The following is a 17,335-nucleotide window of genomic DNA, read 5'->3' as shown; positions in this document are numbered from 1 at the left end:
CTGGTGTCTGCTGTTAATTCAAATTGTCCCCTGAATTTCCCTGTCACCAATTCATCATTGTTTTTAGAATCTTTCTAAGTATTAAATACAGTGGATTAATAGGACTCCCTTGATGCCCAAGAAGGTAAATGTGCTATGTGAGGTTGTAATGGGCAATGCAAAGCAGGGAAGTCATGGGCTCAATGCCTTATCTGTGTTGCGTTACATGGTCCCAGGATCAAAGTACTACAAGTATTGGAAAATTTGCCAAGGTGTCTGCTGTTGATCATTATAAAGCAATTTTTAAGCAAAGTACAAGTAAGCAAAGTACATGTAAGTGAACATTTCATGAGAATAAAGTTGAGTTCAACTCTGATGCAGTTCCCCATACACACCCACACAACACACACCCACACAGATGCGTAGCCTACTGATATTCTATCTATACTGGCAGATAAAGAATGAGTGCACGTGTTACCAGGGCAGCTGGTGTCATCTGTGGTACCATACTACAGATGCTAGCAGCTGTCCTGGTATCTCATGCAATTAGGAGGGCTAAGGGGGAAAATCTGGAATATGCATCATAAATATACTGCATTATTGAATAATTAACTGATCATTAAAAGATGTTGGGAGACATCTAATATCTTCGCACATGGAGCAGCAAGGACACCGGCAGCATGGACCTCCTCTAATCTTGTTTCTTCAGTTGATTTTTTATCTACTTTTGCTTGACTTTCTTCCCATTTTCTACATAAATAGTTGTGTTGCAACATTCCTTTTATGTTTTCTTCTTGTAAACTTTCCTGATTTATTGTTCATATGCATAACATTTCAGGAATGTTAACAGGCATATCCATAATTTCAAAACTGAATCTATTAACATTTAAGGGTCGCTAAGTATAGAAATGTGTTTCTAATTGACGAAATGCAGCAGAACAGGAATTATGGTTCAGTCTGCTATTTCAACATTATTGCAGCATGGGTTTTCCATCTACTACTGCAGGAAGGTTGCTTTTTATCATGTTTAACTTAGGGTAATACAGTCAGTAAAAATTACAAAACAAACTTTGAAAAAACTACCAAGATTTCTGCAACATTTTTAGAAAGCGCAATGCAATAATCCCCTTGTTATTATGCAACATACAACTTATCTGTTTTATATCTCACAGAGTTCACATTCAATGGCAACTTAGAATCACAGAAATGTTACAGCACAGAAGGACGCCATTCGGCCCATCATGTCCACACCTGCTCTCTGAAAGAGCAACTCCCTCAGTTCCGTTCCCCTGTCTTCTCCCCATAACCCTGCACATTCTTCCTTGTCAAATAACTGTCTAATTCCCTTTTGAATGCTTCAACTGAACCTGCCTCCACCACGTTCTCAGGCAGCGCATTCCAGACCTTAACCACTCGCTGCATGAAAAAGTATTTTACTCATGTCACTTTTACTTCTCTTACCAAATACTTTAAATCTGTGTCCTCTCACTCTCGATCCTTTCACGAGTGGGAACACTTTCTCTCTATCTACTCTGTCCAGACTTCTCATAATTTTGAATACCTCTATCAAATCACATCTCAGCCTTCTCTTCTCTGAGGAGTCCTAATTTCTCCAATCTATCTTCATAACTGAAACTCCTCATTCCCGGAACCATTCTCGTGAATCTTTTCTGTACTCTCTCCAATGCCCTCACATCTTTCCTCAAGTACGGCGCCCAGAATTGGATGTAATAGTCCAGCTGAGGCCAAATTAATGTCTTATACAAGTTCAACACAACTTCCTTGTTCTTGTACTCTATGCCCCTTTTAATAAAGCCCAGGATACTGTATGCTTTATTAACCGCGCTTTCAATCTGTCCTGCCACTTTCAATAAGTTATGCACATATACACTTAGGTCCCTCTGCTTCTGCACCCCCTTTCGAATTGTACTCTTTATTCTATATTGTCTGTCCATGTTCTTCTGACCAAAATGGATCACTTCACATTTCCCTGCATTGAACTTCATCTGCCACCTGTCTGCCCATTCCACCACCTTGTCTATGTCCTTTTTGAGTTCTACACTATCCTCCTCACAGTTCACAATGCGTCCAAGTTTCGTATCATCTGCAAACTTTGAAATTGTGCCCTGTACATCACGGTCCAGGTCATTCATATCTATCAGGAAAAGCAAGGGTCCCAACACTGATCTCTGGGAAACTCCACTACAAACCTTCCTGCAACCCCAAAAACATTCATTAAACACTACTCTTTGTTTCCTGTCACTCAGCCAATTCCATATCCATGTTGCTACTGTCCATTTTATCCCATGAGCTACATGTTTGCTTACAAGTCTGTTGTGTGGCACTGTATCAAATTCCTTTTGAAGGTCCATGTACACCACATCAACAGCATTGCCCTCATCAACCCTTTCTGTTACCTCCTCAAAAAATTCCTGCAAGTTAGTTAAATATGATTGTCCCTTAAGAAATCCATGCTGGCTTTCCTTAATTGCATTTGTCTATGTGACTATTAATGTTGTCCCAAATAATTTTTTCTATATGTTTTCCCACCACTGAAGTTAAACTGACTGGCCTGTAGTTGCTGGGCTTATCTTTATACCCTTTTTTGCACAAGGGTGTAACGTTTGTAATTCTCCAGTCCTCTCGCACCACCCCTGAGTCTAAGGAAGACTGAAAATTTATGGGCAGTGCCTCTGCAATTTCCACCCTCACTTCCCTCATTATCCGGGGAGGCGATGGCATAGTGATAATGTCACTAGACTAGTACTCCAGAGCCCAGGCTAATGCTCTGGGGACATGGGTTCGAATTCCACCACGGCAGATGGTGAAATTTGAATTCAATTAATAAATCTGGTGAGCATGAAACCATTGTCGATTGTTGCAAAAACCCATCTGGTTCACTAATGTCCTTTAAGGAAGGAAATCTGCTGTCCTTACCTGGTCTGGCCTACATGTGACTCCAGACCCACAGCAATGTGGTTAACTCTTAAAATGCCCTCTGAAATGGCCTAACAGGTTACTCAAGGGCAATTAGGGATGGGCAATAAATGCTGGCCTTGCCAGCGATGCACACATCCCACAAAACAAATTTTTAAAAAATCTCTAGATGTAACACATCTGATCCTGGTGCTTTATCCACTTTAATTTCAGACAGCCTATCTAATACTTCCTCTTTATCAATTTTAAACCCCTCTAGTGTCTGACTTACCTCCTCTTTCAACTCGATGGCAATGTATCAGAACATTGTTACAGGAGCAAAAGAACAGGAGTAGGCCACTTAATCCTTCAAGCCAGTTCTACCATTCAGTGAGACCATGGTTGATCTGTGACCAAAATCCGAATACACAATTTTGCCCAATATGCCTTAAATACCATTGGTTAACAAAAAGTTATCAATCTCAGTTTTAAAATTGATAATATCCTAGCACCAATTGCTGTTTCCAGAAGAGAGTTCCAAACTTCTACCACCCTTTGTGTGTAGAAGTGTTCCCTACCTTCACTCCCAAAAGGCCTGGCTCCAATGTTTCAGCTATGTTCCCTAGTCCTACATGCCCCAACCAGTGGAAATAGTTTCTCTCTATCTATGCTATCGGTTCCCCTTATTATCTCAAAAACTTCAATCAAATCACCCCTTAAGCTTCTAAATTCCAGGAATACAACCCTAGTTTGTGTAATCTCTTCTTGTAATATAATGATTACACTGGTTCGCCTCAGCAGGTCCAGATTGCATTTAAGCTCAAGGAAGGCACTGGCGATTTCTTTTCACTGGCAACTAATTAGGGTTATGATAAATTCAAATGGTCTCAATCCAATGCCACATTACATCATTTGTGAAAAAATTACAGCAGAGAACTGGCCAAAAATTCTACACATAATTTAACTGTCTGAGCTTTGAGGCCTCGGAATGAGGGTCTAAACATAATAAATTTCTCAGGAAAAAACATACAAATTTCTCTAAGAGTTTGTATAAAAAGTAGATGATATTCCAAAGTTCTTCAGTTCCCTGGCTAACGGTTTTTATATAGTAAGAAATTTGTTCACTTACTTGTGTGGTCTTTGTATCTTATATTTGTTGAATTTTTATTCCCATTGGGGAATGCCAGGGATCAAAACACTTCTATTGGTCATTCCGGGTCAGCAGTTTCATGGGTCAGATATAGAATAATCCTCTGTCTACTGTGCCCCTACAATGGGCAATATTCCCTGACTCAGTGGGAGTAATTTTGACTTAATTGATTGTATAAAATGGACAATATCAATTCAATGCCTATTGTACATCTTCCCTGGTGTTTATTTCCTTTGACTTCAATCAAAATTAGAGTAATATAAAGAAAAGCACTTGCACTTATATACGGTGCATTACCATTACCTGAGGATGTCCCAAAATGGTTCTGAACCAATAAATTACTTTCAATTGTAGTCATCATTGTTACACAGGCAAACACGGTAACTGACTTTGCATTCAACAGGATTCCACCAACAAAAAATGAGGCGAAAGATTTATTAACCCAATTTTGGTGGTGTTAGCTGAGAAGAATGTTGGGCAGGACACAATTATATTTGAATACACTTCTGACAGTGTCAATGATTATTGTTTGTAACCATAGCTGGAAGAAGTTAGTAGGGGAAATAACGCCATCGTCCATGTTCCAGAGCGAAAAATCTTGTGCCATTTTCACACTCAGCCAGCTTCAAAGGACTTTGGAAACAGCATCCATTCCGCTGGGCCACATATCAGTGGAGTTTTCAATCCCCAACTTTCCTCTTTTATCACATCACTTCTGCATTAGTTCTACTAGAAATCATAAGTAACATGCTGTAGTGTATGGATTTGTGTCTTCCATAGCTGAAACTGATTCAAACAAAATCACTTGAGTTTCATCTTTTATTCTTAATACATCTTTGAAAACCACATTTGCTGACTCAATTGTGGATTGTAAAGACAGAATGCAGTTTCACATGTGGCATGCTGTCCCAGTGTAGCCCACATTTTACATATCCTGTTTTTGTTATTGTTGTTTCCAAGTACACAGTGTACTATATTAAAACAGCCAGCAGTGAAATACATCAAGGGCACTTTTGGCTTATTGTCCACTGAGTCAGCCAATGTTGTTAGCTGTGGCAAACAAATACCATTAAACTCTAGCTTTGATAATGGATTTACTAGTTTGGAGCTCTGTGAGATGGCAACTAACTGTTGGTGTGGTGATAACGTACTGAATACCACCTTTAGAGCAATCTCACAAAATAGGTTATGTTCAGGATCTGGTAAAATTGTGAAATGAGGGGGGAAGCAGGGAATACCCAAATGAAAAATAATTATTTTTATTTCATTCTCGGGATGTGGATGTTGTTGGCCAGCATTTATAGCCCATTCCGAGTTGCACTGACATTTGTGTGGCTTGCGTGACCATTTCAGAGGAAAGTCCAGAATCAACCACGTTGATGTGGGACTGAAGTTACATATCGGCCAGCAGGCTTCCTTCCCTAAAGGACATTACTATCCAGTAGCATAACCACCATACTATCTAACACAATTTTTAAATTTATTTATTCGTTCATGGGATGTGGGCGTTGCTGGCTAGACCAGCATTTATTGCCCATCCCTAATTGCCCTTTGATACAACTGAATGGCTTGTTAGGCCATTTCAGAGTCAACCACATTGCTGTGAGTCTGGAGTCACATGTAGGCCAGATCAGGTAAGGAGAACACATTTCCTTCCCTAAAGGACATTAGTGAACCAGATGGGCTTTTTACAAGTGACAATGGTTTCATGGCCACCATTAGACATGTTTTTAAATTCAAATGTCACCACCTGCCATGGTGGGATTCAAATCCATGTCCCTAGAGCATTAGCCTGGGCCTCTGGATTACTACTTCAGTGACTTTACCACTGTGTCACTGCCTTCCCTTAATTGTACTAAACCAAATCTTTAGGCGCTGTAATGGAAGTACATAAAACAAAAAAATGGTTCACTTGAGATAGAGAATGCAATAGCTTTAGGTTACATCATAACATACTCCTCAAACACAGATAAACAAAAAAATTGCTGTCTGACTTATCTTAGTAGAACGAACCACTGCCAGATGTGCAGAATATCAAAGGAAGAGTTATTTAGGCAGGGAAGAAATTACAGATAATCCATGAAACAGCTGACTACCAGACATTAACTCAGCAAGTCAAGGGTACAGTATATCATTTTAGAAGATCTTCTGATTAATGTTTCTCTATTTTTCAGTCTATGAGTTCTTCCATGTATTGTCATGGCACCTTCTAGCTCAAATGCAAGTGCACAGACAAGTCAAGACAAAAGCCCAAAAGAACCTTTCTGTCTGAGTAATTACAATATAATTTTCAGACCCTTAAATGATCCAGTTATAAACTTTGTACCGCCAGTAAAAAATAAAAATCCATTGAACTAAGCAAAGATGAGAATAAAGAGCATGTAACTTAATTTCTGTCTAGTCTCTGCTTTGGTCTCTCTCCTTTTCACAAACTTTTACAATTCTCTATGATTGTCTGATATATATATATCAGGTTTGTAGTCTCATAAATAGCATAACTTTGAATTCCAGATTAGAGCGGATAACCCCATTCTTGGAACAAACTTCATCTTGTAAGCTAATGGTCAGCATGTAAACCTTATTTGCACAAACACCCTGCTCTTCATATTTCCATTTCCCTATCAAATCAAAAAAATTACACTTCATTAAGATAAATCTACTGATTGATATGATTGATATGTTTACTGTCTGACAGAGTACAAATACTGCTCTACATGAGATAGGAGTGAGGAGGGTTGCTTTGTTTGGCACTCCACATTACCCTGCCCCTATGTCAGAAGTGTATTCAAATTTTTAATTGTGTCTTAGCCAACATTCTTCTCAGTTAACACCATCAAAATTGGATTAATTGGAGCATGTGTGGCAAAGCATGGCATCAGAAAATGTTGACAGATCAGATGACCATAACTCCACAGGTAATGTTGTCATTTAGGTATAACTCAGCCACAGGTGTCCTTACAGAGGATGACACAGGTGTACAACTGGCTCAATGCTCAGATGGAGCCTGAAGAGGCAGTTGTTCTTGATCATTGCCATGTAGGTGTGACAGAGACTGCAGTATAGTTGGTGGTATAAAGGTAGGTACAGGTAATCTGGCACCTGATGATTTTCTTGGCATTCCTCCTTTCATTCTGTATCATTTTCTCTTTCATTCTGTACTACTTCAACCATAAATACCACAATCAGACACTTTGAAAATCAACCCCCATCACTAATTTTAACCTTACATACCCAGTGCTGGGTGCCAAATGTTCACTTGGATGCACTGCAGCTCCCTGAGCTGCTGTGAAAGTTTGCATTATAAAAGCTCGCAACCAACCAAGAATTTCTACTTTTTCATCAATGCTGCAGCCTGTCTTCGATTGAGACGGAACTGTGAGCTAATCCCAATGTGTGTGATGGATGGGATGTGGTATTCTGTAGCACACATCTGGCCTCTAATTTGTAATGTCTGGCTCGTTCATATACTGCTGAATGCAATGCCATCTTGGATAACCAACTTCCTGCTTGAAACATTTTTGAATTAGCCATATTATACATCCAAACATTAATTTTATGTTCTTTTCAAAATTCCACTGAAATTTTAGCTTGGCTACAGGCCAAGCAGTCAGACATGTTAATTGGTGCTTTTTTGAATGTTTTCACTCAGAGGGGGCCAGCGGGAAAAGAGGTAGAGCACAGACCATGTTAATCATTTGGACCCAGATTGCCTACATCAGCTGCAATGTGGCCAGCAGTGTTGGCAGAAGATTTCAATTTTCTCTCATTATTTAAATTTTCAACATTTCAGGTTTACTCTGTAATTAATCAAATCAACCAAAGCTGCCCTTTAACAATTAAGTTCCCACAATCCCAGGAATGCACCGGTGTTCCTTGAACCCAGTTTCCTCAATTTTTAACCCCCTCCTCCCGATGGGCAGGAGAGCATCAGGGGTAAGGGTTAAAATAATGGAATGGAGTAGCCCGATCTCAACCTGCCCCATTCCTGTCCGCCGTTATATTTATGGCAGCAATTCAGGCCCTGGACGGGGCTCACGCTACGCACAGGCAGGAGAGAACTTAACATGCAAAAGTCATGGCCCAATGATGCCATCAGCTAGATGCCCCTTCCTGATTTTGGCCATAGCCTTCCTCCCATCTTCCTGAGGCTTCCGCTCCCCTCATCCCCCATCAACTGACTGCTGGGGACAGCCTCCTGCCACCACGCTTCTGCTTCTGCCTGCTGGCCAGGCAGTCAATTTGACTAGCTGCCAGCTGGGAGTCTGCACAGTATTATTTAAAGGAGGTACTGCCATTAATTTTCAGCAAGGTCTCAGTGATTTGCCCGCTATCAGGCTCCCCCATACCTTTCCCGCCTCCCCATTATTGTCAAGGCCAATGTTTCTCAGATACAAAGAACGGGAAATACATTATATGATGCATTCCAGTCATTCCATCTAATTAGAATATATCTGCCCATATTTGGGAGGGTGTATTTTATGCCTAACGTCACTTCCAGCAGAAAATTCTGAAAGTCATGTTGAGTGGCCCAACAGGACATATTGGTTCACCAGCAATAACAAGTTGGGAAATTAAGCCTAAGTGGCTGAGATGCATTTCAAGTTGCAGAATAGAGCTTGAGGTTCAAATCATGTTGCAGAGCCAACAAGCATCATTCCCATTGTTTCTGACATTCATTAAACCCATCAATTGATTACTGTCTTGCAATCATTCTTTGTTATCTATACTTCTATCCTCTGACTTTCTGTGCCAATGTTTGCTCTACTGAAGATGTTGATTCCTTACTAGGTTACAGCTCCACAGACATGAGTTACCATCAAGCAAGTTGCCATTACTCATGTATGAAGATTCACAATGATTATTGGCTGGCTGCTTGACCATGGTGGAGGAGGGCTGTAGCACAGGCAATCTTGTCCCTGTCTTCAGCCCCCCAAGCCTGTTCCTTCATTCACTGAGATCATGGCTGATCTGAGACCTAACTCTGTATATCCACCTTTGCCCCATATTCCTAAATACCTTTGGTTAACAAAAATCTATCAATCTCAGGTTTAAAATTAACAATTGATCTAGCATCAATTGCCATTTGCAGAAGAGTTTCAAAATTCTCCCACCTTTTGTGTGTAGAAGCATTTCCTAATTTCATTCCAGAAAGGTCTGGCTCTAATTTTTAGACTATGCCCCCTTGTCCTAAATTCCCCAGCCAGCAGAAATAGTTTCTATCTATCCTATCTGTTCCCCTTAATAAACCTTCAATCAAATCACCTTTTTACCTTCTAACCTACAGGAAATACAATCCTCTGTCCTCGTAATTTAACCCTTGGAATCCAGGTATCATTCTGGTAAATCTATGCTGCACTCCCTCCAGGGATAATCTATCCTTCCTAAGATGTGGTGCCCATAATTACTCATAGTACTTTAGGTTTCGTCTAACCATGGCTTTGTATAGCTGCAGCATGACTTCTACTCCTTTGTATTCTAGTCCTTCAATACAAAGCCCATTAGCCTTTTTAATTACTTTCTGTACCTGTTCATGACATTTTAATTTTTTATGTACCTGGACCCCCCAAGTCACTTTGGACTTCCAATGCTTCTAGCTTTCCACCATTTAGAAAATACCCTGTTCAAAGTGAATGATCTCACATTTTCCTACATTGAGATACATTTGCCACAGTTTTGCCCATTCACTTAATCTATCACTATCTCTTTGTAATTTTATGCTTCTACCTACACTCCTTACAGACACCTATTTTTGTGCCATTAACAAACGCTCTATCCCATCATCTAAGCCATTAATCAATACAGTGAATAGTTGAGGCCTTAACACAGATCCTTGCGGGACACCACTGGTGACAGCCTGCAATTTAGAATACCCACCCATTTTCCCGACTCTTTGTCTCCTGCTGCTCAGCCAATTTTCTAACCAGGTCAATAATTTGCCTTTAGTCCCATAAACTTCAACTTTAGCCAACAGTCTCTTATGAGGGACTTTATCAAATGGTTTCTGGAAATCCATATAAGTAACGTCCATAGACATTTCTCTGTTCATTACTTCATTAGCCTCTTCAAAAATTTCAATCAGGTTTGACCTACCCTTTACAAATCCATGCTGATGCTCTCATCAGCTGAAAATTTTGAAGGTATTCAGTCACTCTATCCTTAATTATAGACTCTTGTAATTTTATGACAACAGATGTTAGACTAAATGGTCTATAATTCTCTGGTTTCTCTCTCACACCTTTCTGATGTCTACATGTGCACACTTCCAGCCAGAAAATGCATGTGTGTCGACTTTGGCTGAGGACTAGATTCCACTGGACAGTCATCAAGATTAGGATGATGAACCTCTGATGAAGGGTCACTGACCTGAAATGTTAACTCTGCTTCTCTCTCCACAAATGCTGCCAGACCTGCTGAGTATTTCCAGCATTTCTTGTTTTTATTTCAGACTTCCAGCATCTGCAGTATTTTGCTTTTATTATCAAGATTAGGAAACTTTAACAATGTTCCCTCCCTAATTCAGGGGTACTGAGGCCAGTGTAGAGAACCTATTACCACCTGATCAAGATCAAAAAGCTCAGCATAAGACTTGGGAATAAACTTGGTTCAAGTAGATATTGACTAAGCTCACTGAACCACTAGAGGAGCATGTTATCTGTTTTTCTATACAACATCTTTCACCCCACAACACATACAAAAAACTGTAAACCCTCTAGGATAATGATCCAGAGCCTTCCTTCAGGAGTGTCAGAAGCAGTGTTTTACACTAAAAAAGAATTGTGCATTTTATATTTACATTCTTAATCATTTCCAAGTTGATAATAGCCACTCACTTTGATTATTCATAATAAAAAAAGTCCAGAAAACTTTCTGAAGTAGCCAAATTAAAAGTAGTACTCTTAATTTTTGATAACGTAACTCCAAATATTGCACTCCGCGACCCACATCCTGTCATACAAAAACCTAGAACATTTTTATGTATGTAATCAAGCAGTCCATGCCCACATGCAGCAAAACCTGGACAACAAACAGGCTTGGGCTGATAAGTGGCAAGTAACATTTGCACCACATAAGTGCCAGGCAATAACCATCTCCAACAAGAATGAGCATAACCACCTCCCCTTGACATTCAACAACATTTCTATCATCAAATCCCCAATCATCAATATTTTGGGGGGTTGTCATTGACCAAAAACTCAACTGAACCAAACAAATAAATGTCCAGGATACTACAGGAGGTAAGAGACTGTGTATTCTGTGGTGAATGGCTCAACTCTTGATTCACCAAAGCATTTCCATCACATACAAAACACAAGTCAGAAGTGTGATAGAATATCTCCACTTTCCTGATGGATGCAGCTACAAAAAAACTCGACACATTCCAAGCAGCCCATCCATCACATTAAACATACACTTCCTCCATCACGGGTACATTGTGGCTGCAGTATGTACCATCTACAGGATGCACTGCAGCACCTTGCCATGAGTTCTTCAATAGTACCTCCCAAAACCACACCACCATAACTTAGGAGGATAAGGACAGGTGCATCGGAACACCATTACCTCCAGGTTTCCCTCCAAGTCACACACCATTCTGACTTAGGCATATATCATTGTACCCTAATTGTTACTGGATCAAAGTCCAGGAGCTCTTTCTCTAACAGCCCTGTGGAAGTACCTTCACCATATGGACAGTAAGGGTTCAAGGAGAAGGCCCACCACCTCCTCCTAAAGGCCAATTAGCTATGGGCAATAAATGCTGGCTTTCTTAACAGCACCCATATCCCAGGAATACATTAAAAAAAATTGAACAATAGGAAAATAACACTGCTGCTGGTCTATGAGAGCCATCAATTCACACGTGGACTGACAGAACAAAGCACAGCTGCATGATCTCACAGGCCAACATCCTTAACCCCATTTCCCACCAGTCCACCGTGCAATGACTGATGTCATGGGATCACTTTCACATCTGTCACTCTCGGGAACTTAAACACTGAGTGGAGGTAAGCAGGGCCAGGTGGGTTAGGTAAATGACTCCCTAATTATTTAAAAATAAGGCAAATAGCACAGAGGAAGTATCCTATATTAGCAGTTAAAAATATTTTGTTCCTTTAACACCGAGAGGAAAGAAAATGGCAATTTATCATTTCAACATTGTTCTGCTTAAAGTAAAGTTTCTCAGATACTTTTTAAAAAAGATATTCATAGGATGTGGGCATCACTGACAAGGCCCGCATTTATTGCCCATCCTGAATCACCCTAGAGAAGGTGGTGGTGAGTCGCCTTCTTGAACCGCTACAGTCCATGTGGTGTTGGTACACCCACAGTGCTGTTAGGGAGGGAGTTCCAGGATTTTGACCCAGCGACAGTGAAGGAATGGCGATATAGTTCAAAGTCAGAGCAGTGTGTGACTTAGAGAGGAACTTGCAAGTGGTGGTGCTCCCATGCGCCTGCTGTTCTTGTTCTTCTGGGTGGTCGAGGTTGTGGGTTTGGAAGATGCTATTGAAGGAGCCTTGACGAGTTGCTGCAATGTATCTTTCAGATGATACACACTGCTATCGTGCTGCATGGTAGTGGAGGGAGTGAAAGTTTAAGGTGGTGGATGGGGTGCCCATCAAGCGGGCTGCTTTGTCCTGGATGGTGTCGAGCTTCTTGAGTGTTGTGAGAGCTGCATTTGCCCAAGCAAGTGGGGAGTATTCCATCACATTCCTGACTTGTGTCTTGAAGATGGTGGGTGGACAGGCTTTTGGGAGTCAGGGGGTAAGTTACTCACTGCAGAATTCCCAGCCTCTGACCTGCTCTTGTAGTCACATTATTTATATGGTTGATCCAGTTAAGTTTCTGGTAAATGTTGACCCCTCAGGATGTTTACGGTGGGGGATTCAGTGATAGTAATGCCATTGAATGTCAAGGGTAGATGGTTAAATTCTCTCTTGTTGGATTTGGCCATTGCCTGACATTTGTGTGGTGAAAAACTTACTTGTCACTTATCAGTCCAAGCCTGAATGTTGACCAGGTCTTGCTGCATGGCCTTGCTTCAGCATCTGAGGAGTTACAAATGCACAGTATTCAGTACCAATCATCAGCGTACATCCTTAGTTCTGACCTTATGATGGAAGGAAGGTCATTGATAAGGCAGCTGAAATTGATTTGGCCAGGAACAATGCCTTGAGAAACTCCTGCAGCGATGTCCTTGGGTTGAAATAATTGGCCTTCAACGACAACCATCTTCCTCTGTGCTAGGTATGACTCCAGCTAGTGGAGAATTTTCCTCCTTATTCCTAGTAACTTCAATTTTACTAGAGCTCCTTGATATCAGCATTGACTGAGTGTGATATCAAGGGCAATAATACATTTGAGCAAATTTGTGAAATATTTTAGTTCAATGTAGTTAAAATCCTTTCCAACATAAAACTGTGCCTTATTTTTAAATGTAAATAATTGTTTGATCAAAGGCTTTGTGTGAAAGCAACATGAATGAAACTCTCCAGAATGGATCCTGTGGGACAGACTACAATTTCACTTTTATTTGATCAAGACAGAACTAAAGTTATGGCTCATTCAGTAAAAGAAAAAAGTAAAAATTGGTCATTTTACTAATATATTTTGCTTGGATGCAAACTATATCACTTATACAAAAGCTGCTTTATGCACAAACAGCATAGGGCCATGTCTGTCTATGATAGTGTTTTATTCATTTTAGAGAGTCATAGAGTCATACAGCACAAAAACAGGCCCTTCGGCCCATCGTGTCCATGACAGCCATCAAGCACCTACCTATTCTAATCCCATTTTCCAGCACTTGGCCCGTAGCCTTGTATGCTATGGCGTTTCAAGTGCTCATCTAAATGCGTGTTAATGTATATAAATTATTGATTTCAAAACCCTTGTTCTCCTTTCCCAATCCCTCTCTGGCGTCATGCACCCCTAGTTCTCCAACCTGTCATCAGCCCTTTTCCTCAGCTCTATCTTCTCCTGACTCTGGCCTGATATGGTTCTCCATTAGAGGCATTGTCTTTAGCTATCATGTTCCTGCATGCTAGAATTCTCTCCCTGAAGCTACCCACTTTGCCAAATCTCTCCTCATCTTCAAAATCCACATCAAAATCTATCTTTTCAAACATATCTTTCATAACTCTCCTAATTTCTGCTTTGTGATAGTTTTCTCCTCATCCCTCTCCTGCCCCACCACTTCCCCCACCCCTGCCTAGTTTTAACCGAGCATCTTCGGGATATTTTGACATGTTAAAAGTGCAGTTTAAGCATAGATTACTGTTGACGTTAAGCTCACAGTGGAAGGACATGCTGTTGTATTGACATTAACGTAAAGTCCAAAGTTTGCAGATGCACTTAAGCAATTTCCCAAAAGCACACAATGTGATACTAAGTGTAAATAGCAAAAATACCAACAAAATAAATCTTCAGAAATGAAAAAAACAGTGAATCAGCCCTACCGAAGCTGAGGTTTGAACTATGCCTTCTAAACATCCAGAGTGATGCAAAGCACACCAAATAATAAAAAATAAACTCATTGGCAATTTTTTCTAATGCTGGTTTACTTAGAATTGATACAGAGGCACATAAAATGATCTATTGAAGGCAGATTTACCCCTTTTTAAGACTACTTGGCATTCTGGATTTATACAAAACAAACTTGTTTATCTTTGAGCAACTGTGCTAGAAATGAATCTTTCAATAACAACAAAAACAGCAACTAGCTGATCCTGTTGTGGTTGACATGCTTTCAAGTCCCTTGGTCTCATAGGATGGTGCAGGGACAGCACGCAGGGTCAGGACAGCTCACACAGTGCTGCAAACCGTCTCACAAGTGGCTCACACCCAACTAGCACAGGCTCACGCTCCAGGTCAAGGGCTTGGTCTCGCTCCAGTTGCCTTACCACAGCAGAGGCCCTGAGGCCACACTACAAGGCAAACCATCAAATACTCTATGATAAACTGCCACTCACAGAACAGTCAAGCAATATTAATCTTTTCTTCAACGTTCAACTGTTTTTTTTAATAAACTTTATCCCTCTCACTTCCTTCATTAACCCAGTCTGCTGCTTTTTTTTCATTTGGTCTGGAAACTGTTAATATACAGCCCACATCTGTTTCCAATATGGGTCAAGTTACATCTTTTGGAAACAATGCTGCTTTTTACTTAGTCAATTGCACTGAAAAAGTTTTAAACTGAACTAAAAAAAAGACTTTAAGGCAATTATATACACGACAGCATCACCTAATTTATTTATATATGACACATTGTCAAGGGTACAAGCAAAGGTTTTGCTAATCTTAAACAAAAACTAAGTTTCGGCAAGCTATAGAAAAACAAATCGTTAAAAGAAACATATTTCGCAAAGTAACACAAAATGTCTCTGAATATCGGAAACTTCATGCAGGTCTCAAAGTCTTCATCAGCCTCACCCACACTAATATAAAATATCCGATAGAATCCAGAAAGTAGACATCGAAACGATCCAAAAAGTTTCACACCAAGTTTTACACATCAAACTTTTCATTTGGATTAGAGAGAGTAAAGAAATACTGTTATTCCGAACCACTTACCGAGCATCAGCACAAAAGTGAGAGAGGACAAAGTCATGGTGACTTTAAAAATTCGACATTTAATCCACAACTTGATGAGAAACTTTCGTGCTGCTTTTCTCCGCCTCCTGGCTTTGTGGGACTAGAATGCTGGGACAGACCTGAACACATTAAAACATCAAGAGAAGGAATGCCACTGAGGGATATTTACATCTTCCCAACGCACAACAGTGTGACATTCCCCTTATCAACCCATTCAGTTTATTCCAACTGCCTAAGTGTGAAGTGCAGTGTGCTGAAATCGTCTTTGCTGGGATTTGGTGGGACAGGTTCGTTACGTTGAGGGCTGTTTTATTCGTTTGAGAAGGTGAATGCAGAGTGCAGTGACAGCCGGAGCTGACATTACACACATTTTCCTATCTGAAAGTTGCAGAGAGCAAGTCTAACCACAAGTCTGCAAAAAGTATAGGGTGTTTTTCTCTCTCTTTCTCTCTGTCGAAGCTACTAACATCATCAGTGGATTATTGTAGGCTGCCAGTGCTTCTGTTTCTTCGATGCTAGCTTCGAAGTTCTAAACTAGTATTTTAACATTTGAAGCAGGGTGATTTAGAAACGAAAAGAAATACTACCAGAGTTAGACTTTAAATCTAAAATAAATCCAATCAGTTTCCACAATCCAACAATGTTTTACTGGGAAAAGCGTTGCCTTTTGCATACCAATAATGTCTGATTCATATATGTTCAGTGTCTGTAAATAATTATCTACCCAATGTTTATCTTCAGATATGTCACCAGAGCATCAGGAAGGCGTCCTGATATTTCCTCTCTTAAGCTATTTTTCAACGTGAATATTGCCAACAAAAATAGGAACGATAAAAAATAACCAACTTGATCACCTGAAATCGCAGATGTTGGTAAAGTATATAATACATAGTCAAATTTCTAATGTTAATAACAGATTCCCCACATAACCTTTTACTTATGACTTGTTAAAAATCAAAATCTGTTATAAAATTATGAGGAAAGGAGTGCCTTAAAGGGACATTGCCTTCCTCAAAAATGTGCGGCAATTTTCTCTTCCTTTGTTTACATAAATCGGGATTGGAACGAGCTGAAGTGCTCTTTCAAAGCGTCGGCACACACGAATGGGCCGAATGGCCACCTTCTGTGCTACATGATTCTGTGATACATCAACACCCATTGTCAGCCTTGGTGCACTGAGAAAGCACCTCCCTCCCAAATAAAAAATTGATAAAGAAGTAGAGCTTCGCTCTGCATTTAACTCAATCGGTCACGTCCAAAAGGGGGCGGGATTTCATACCCCACCACTGACATCTCACATTGATGAACACAAGCATTTAAATATACTTTTACAGAATGTTTAATTTGTAGCCGTTTAACTTGACAGCAGAGAATCTCCATTTTCGAGTCAAATTGTCCAATTATATTTCTTTTTTTTTTACATTTTCATTGACTATACCTATATTTTACAAACCAGCTAAGTAACATGTTTTAAAAGATTCTGCACGGATTTATTTAATTTCATTTGCAAATGCAAGTTAATTCTTGCGTTACAGTAAGTGCAAGCACAACTTTAACATTATCATTGGGCATTTTTGTGGCTGTGAATGTATTGAATTATCCAGAATCAAATTTTGGAGATCTTGGCCATAATTTTGACATTTTGCCAAGCAAAAATAATTTCTTTGGCATTAAAACTTGTTTTGATTTTTTAGCACATCA

At 40.0% G+C, this 17,335-nt stretch overlaps 1 protein-coding gene across 1 annotated transcript in view; it reads right to left on the bottom strand.

The window, feature by feature from the left end:
- Positions 1 to 15,873, bottom strand: part of LOC137381385 (CXADR-like membrane protein) — a 130,766-nt gene extending 114,893 nt beyond the window's left edge. Inside the window, exon 1 of the mRNA XM_068053906.1 lies at positions 15,614 to 15,873. Within this exon, the coding sequence (XP_067910007.1) occupies positions 15,614 to 15,650 (37 nt within the window). The 5' untranslated portion in view covers positions 15,651 to 15,873. The remainder of the gene's footprint in view (positions 1 to 15,613) is intronic.
- Positions 15,874 to 17,335: the final 1,462 nt, after the last annotated feature.

This window comes from Heterodontus francisci, chromosome 22 (assembly GCF_036365525.1).
Source record: "Heterodontus francisci isolate sHetFra1 chromosome 22, sHetFra1.hap1, whole genome shotgun sequence".
Lineage (NCBI taxonomy): Eukaryota > Metazoa > Chordata > Chondrichthyes > Heterodontiformes > Heterodontidae > Heterodontus > Heterodontus francisci.
This window is presented reverse-complemented; position numbering and strand designations above follow the sequence as displayed.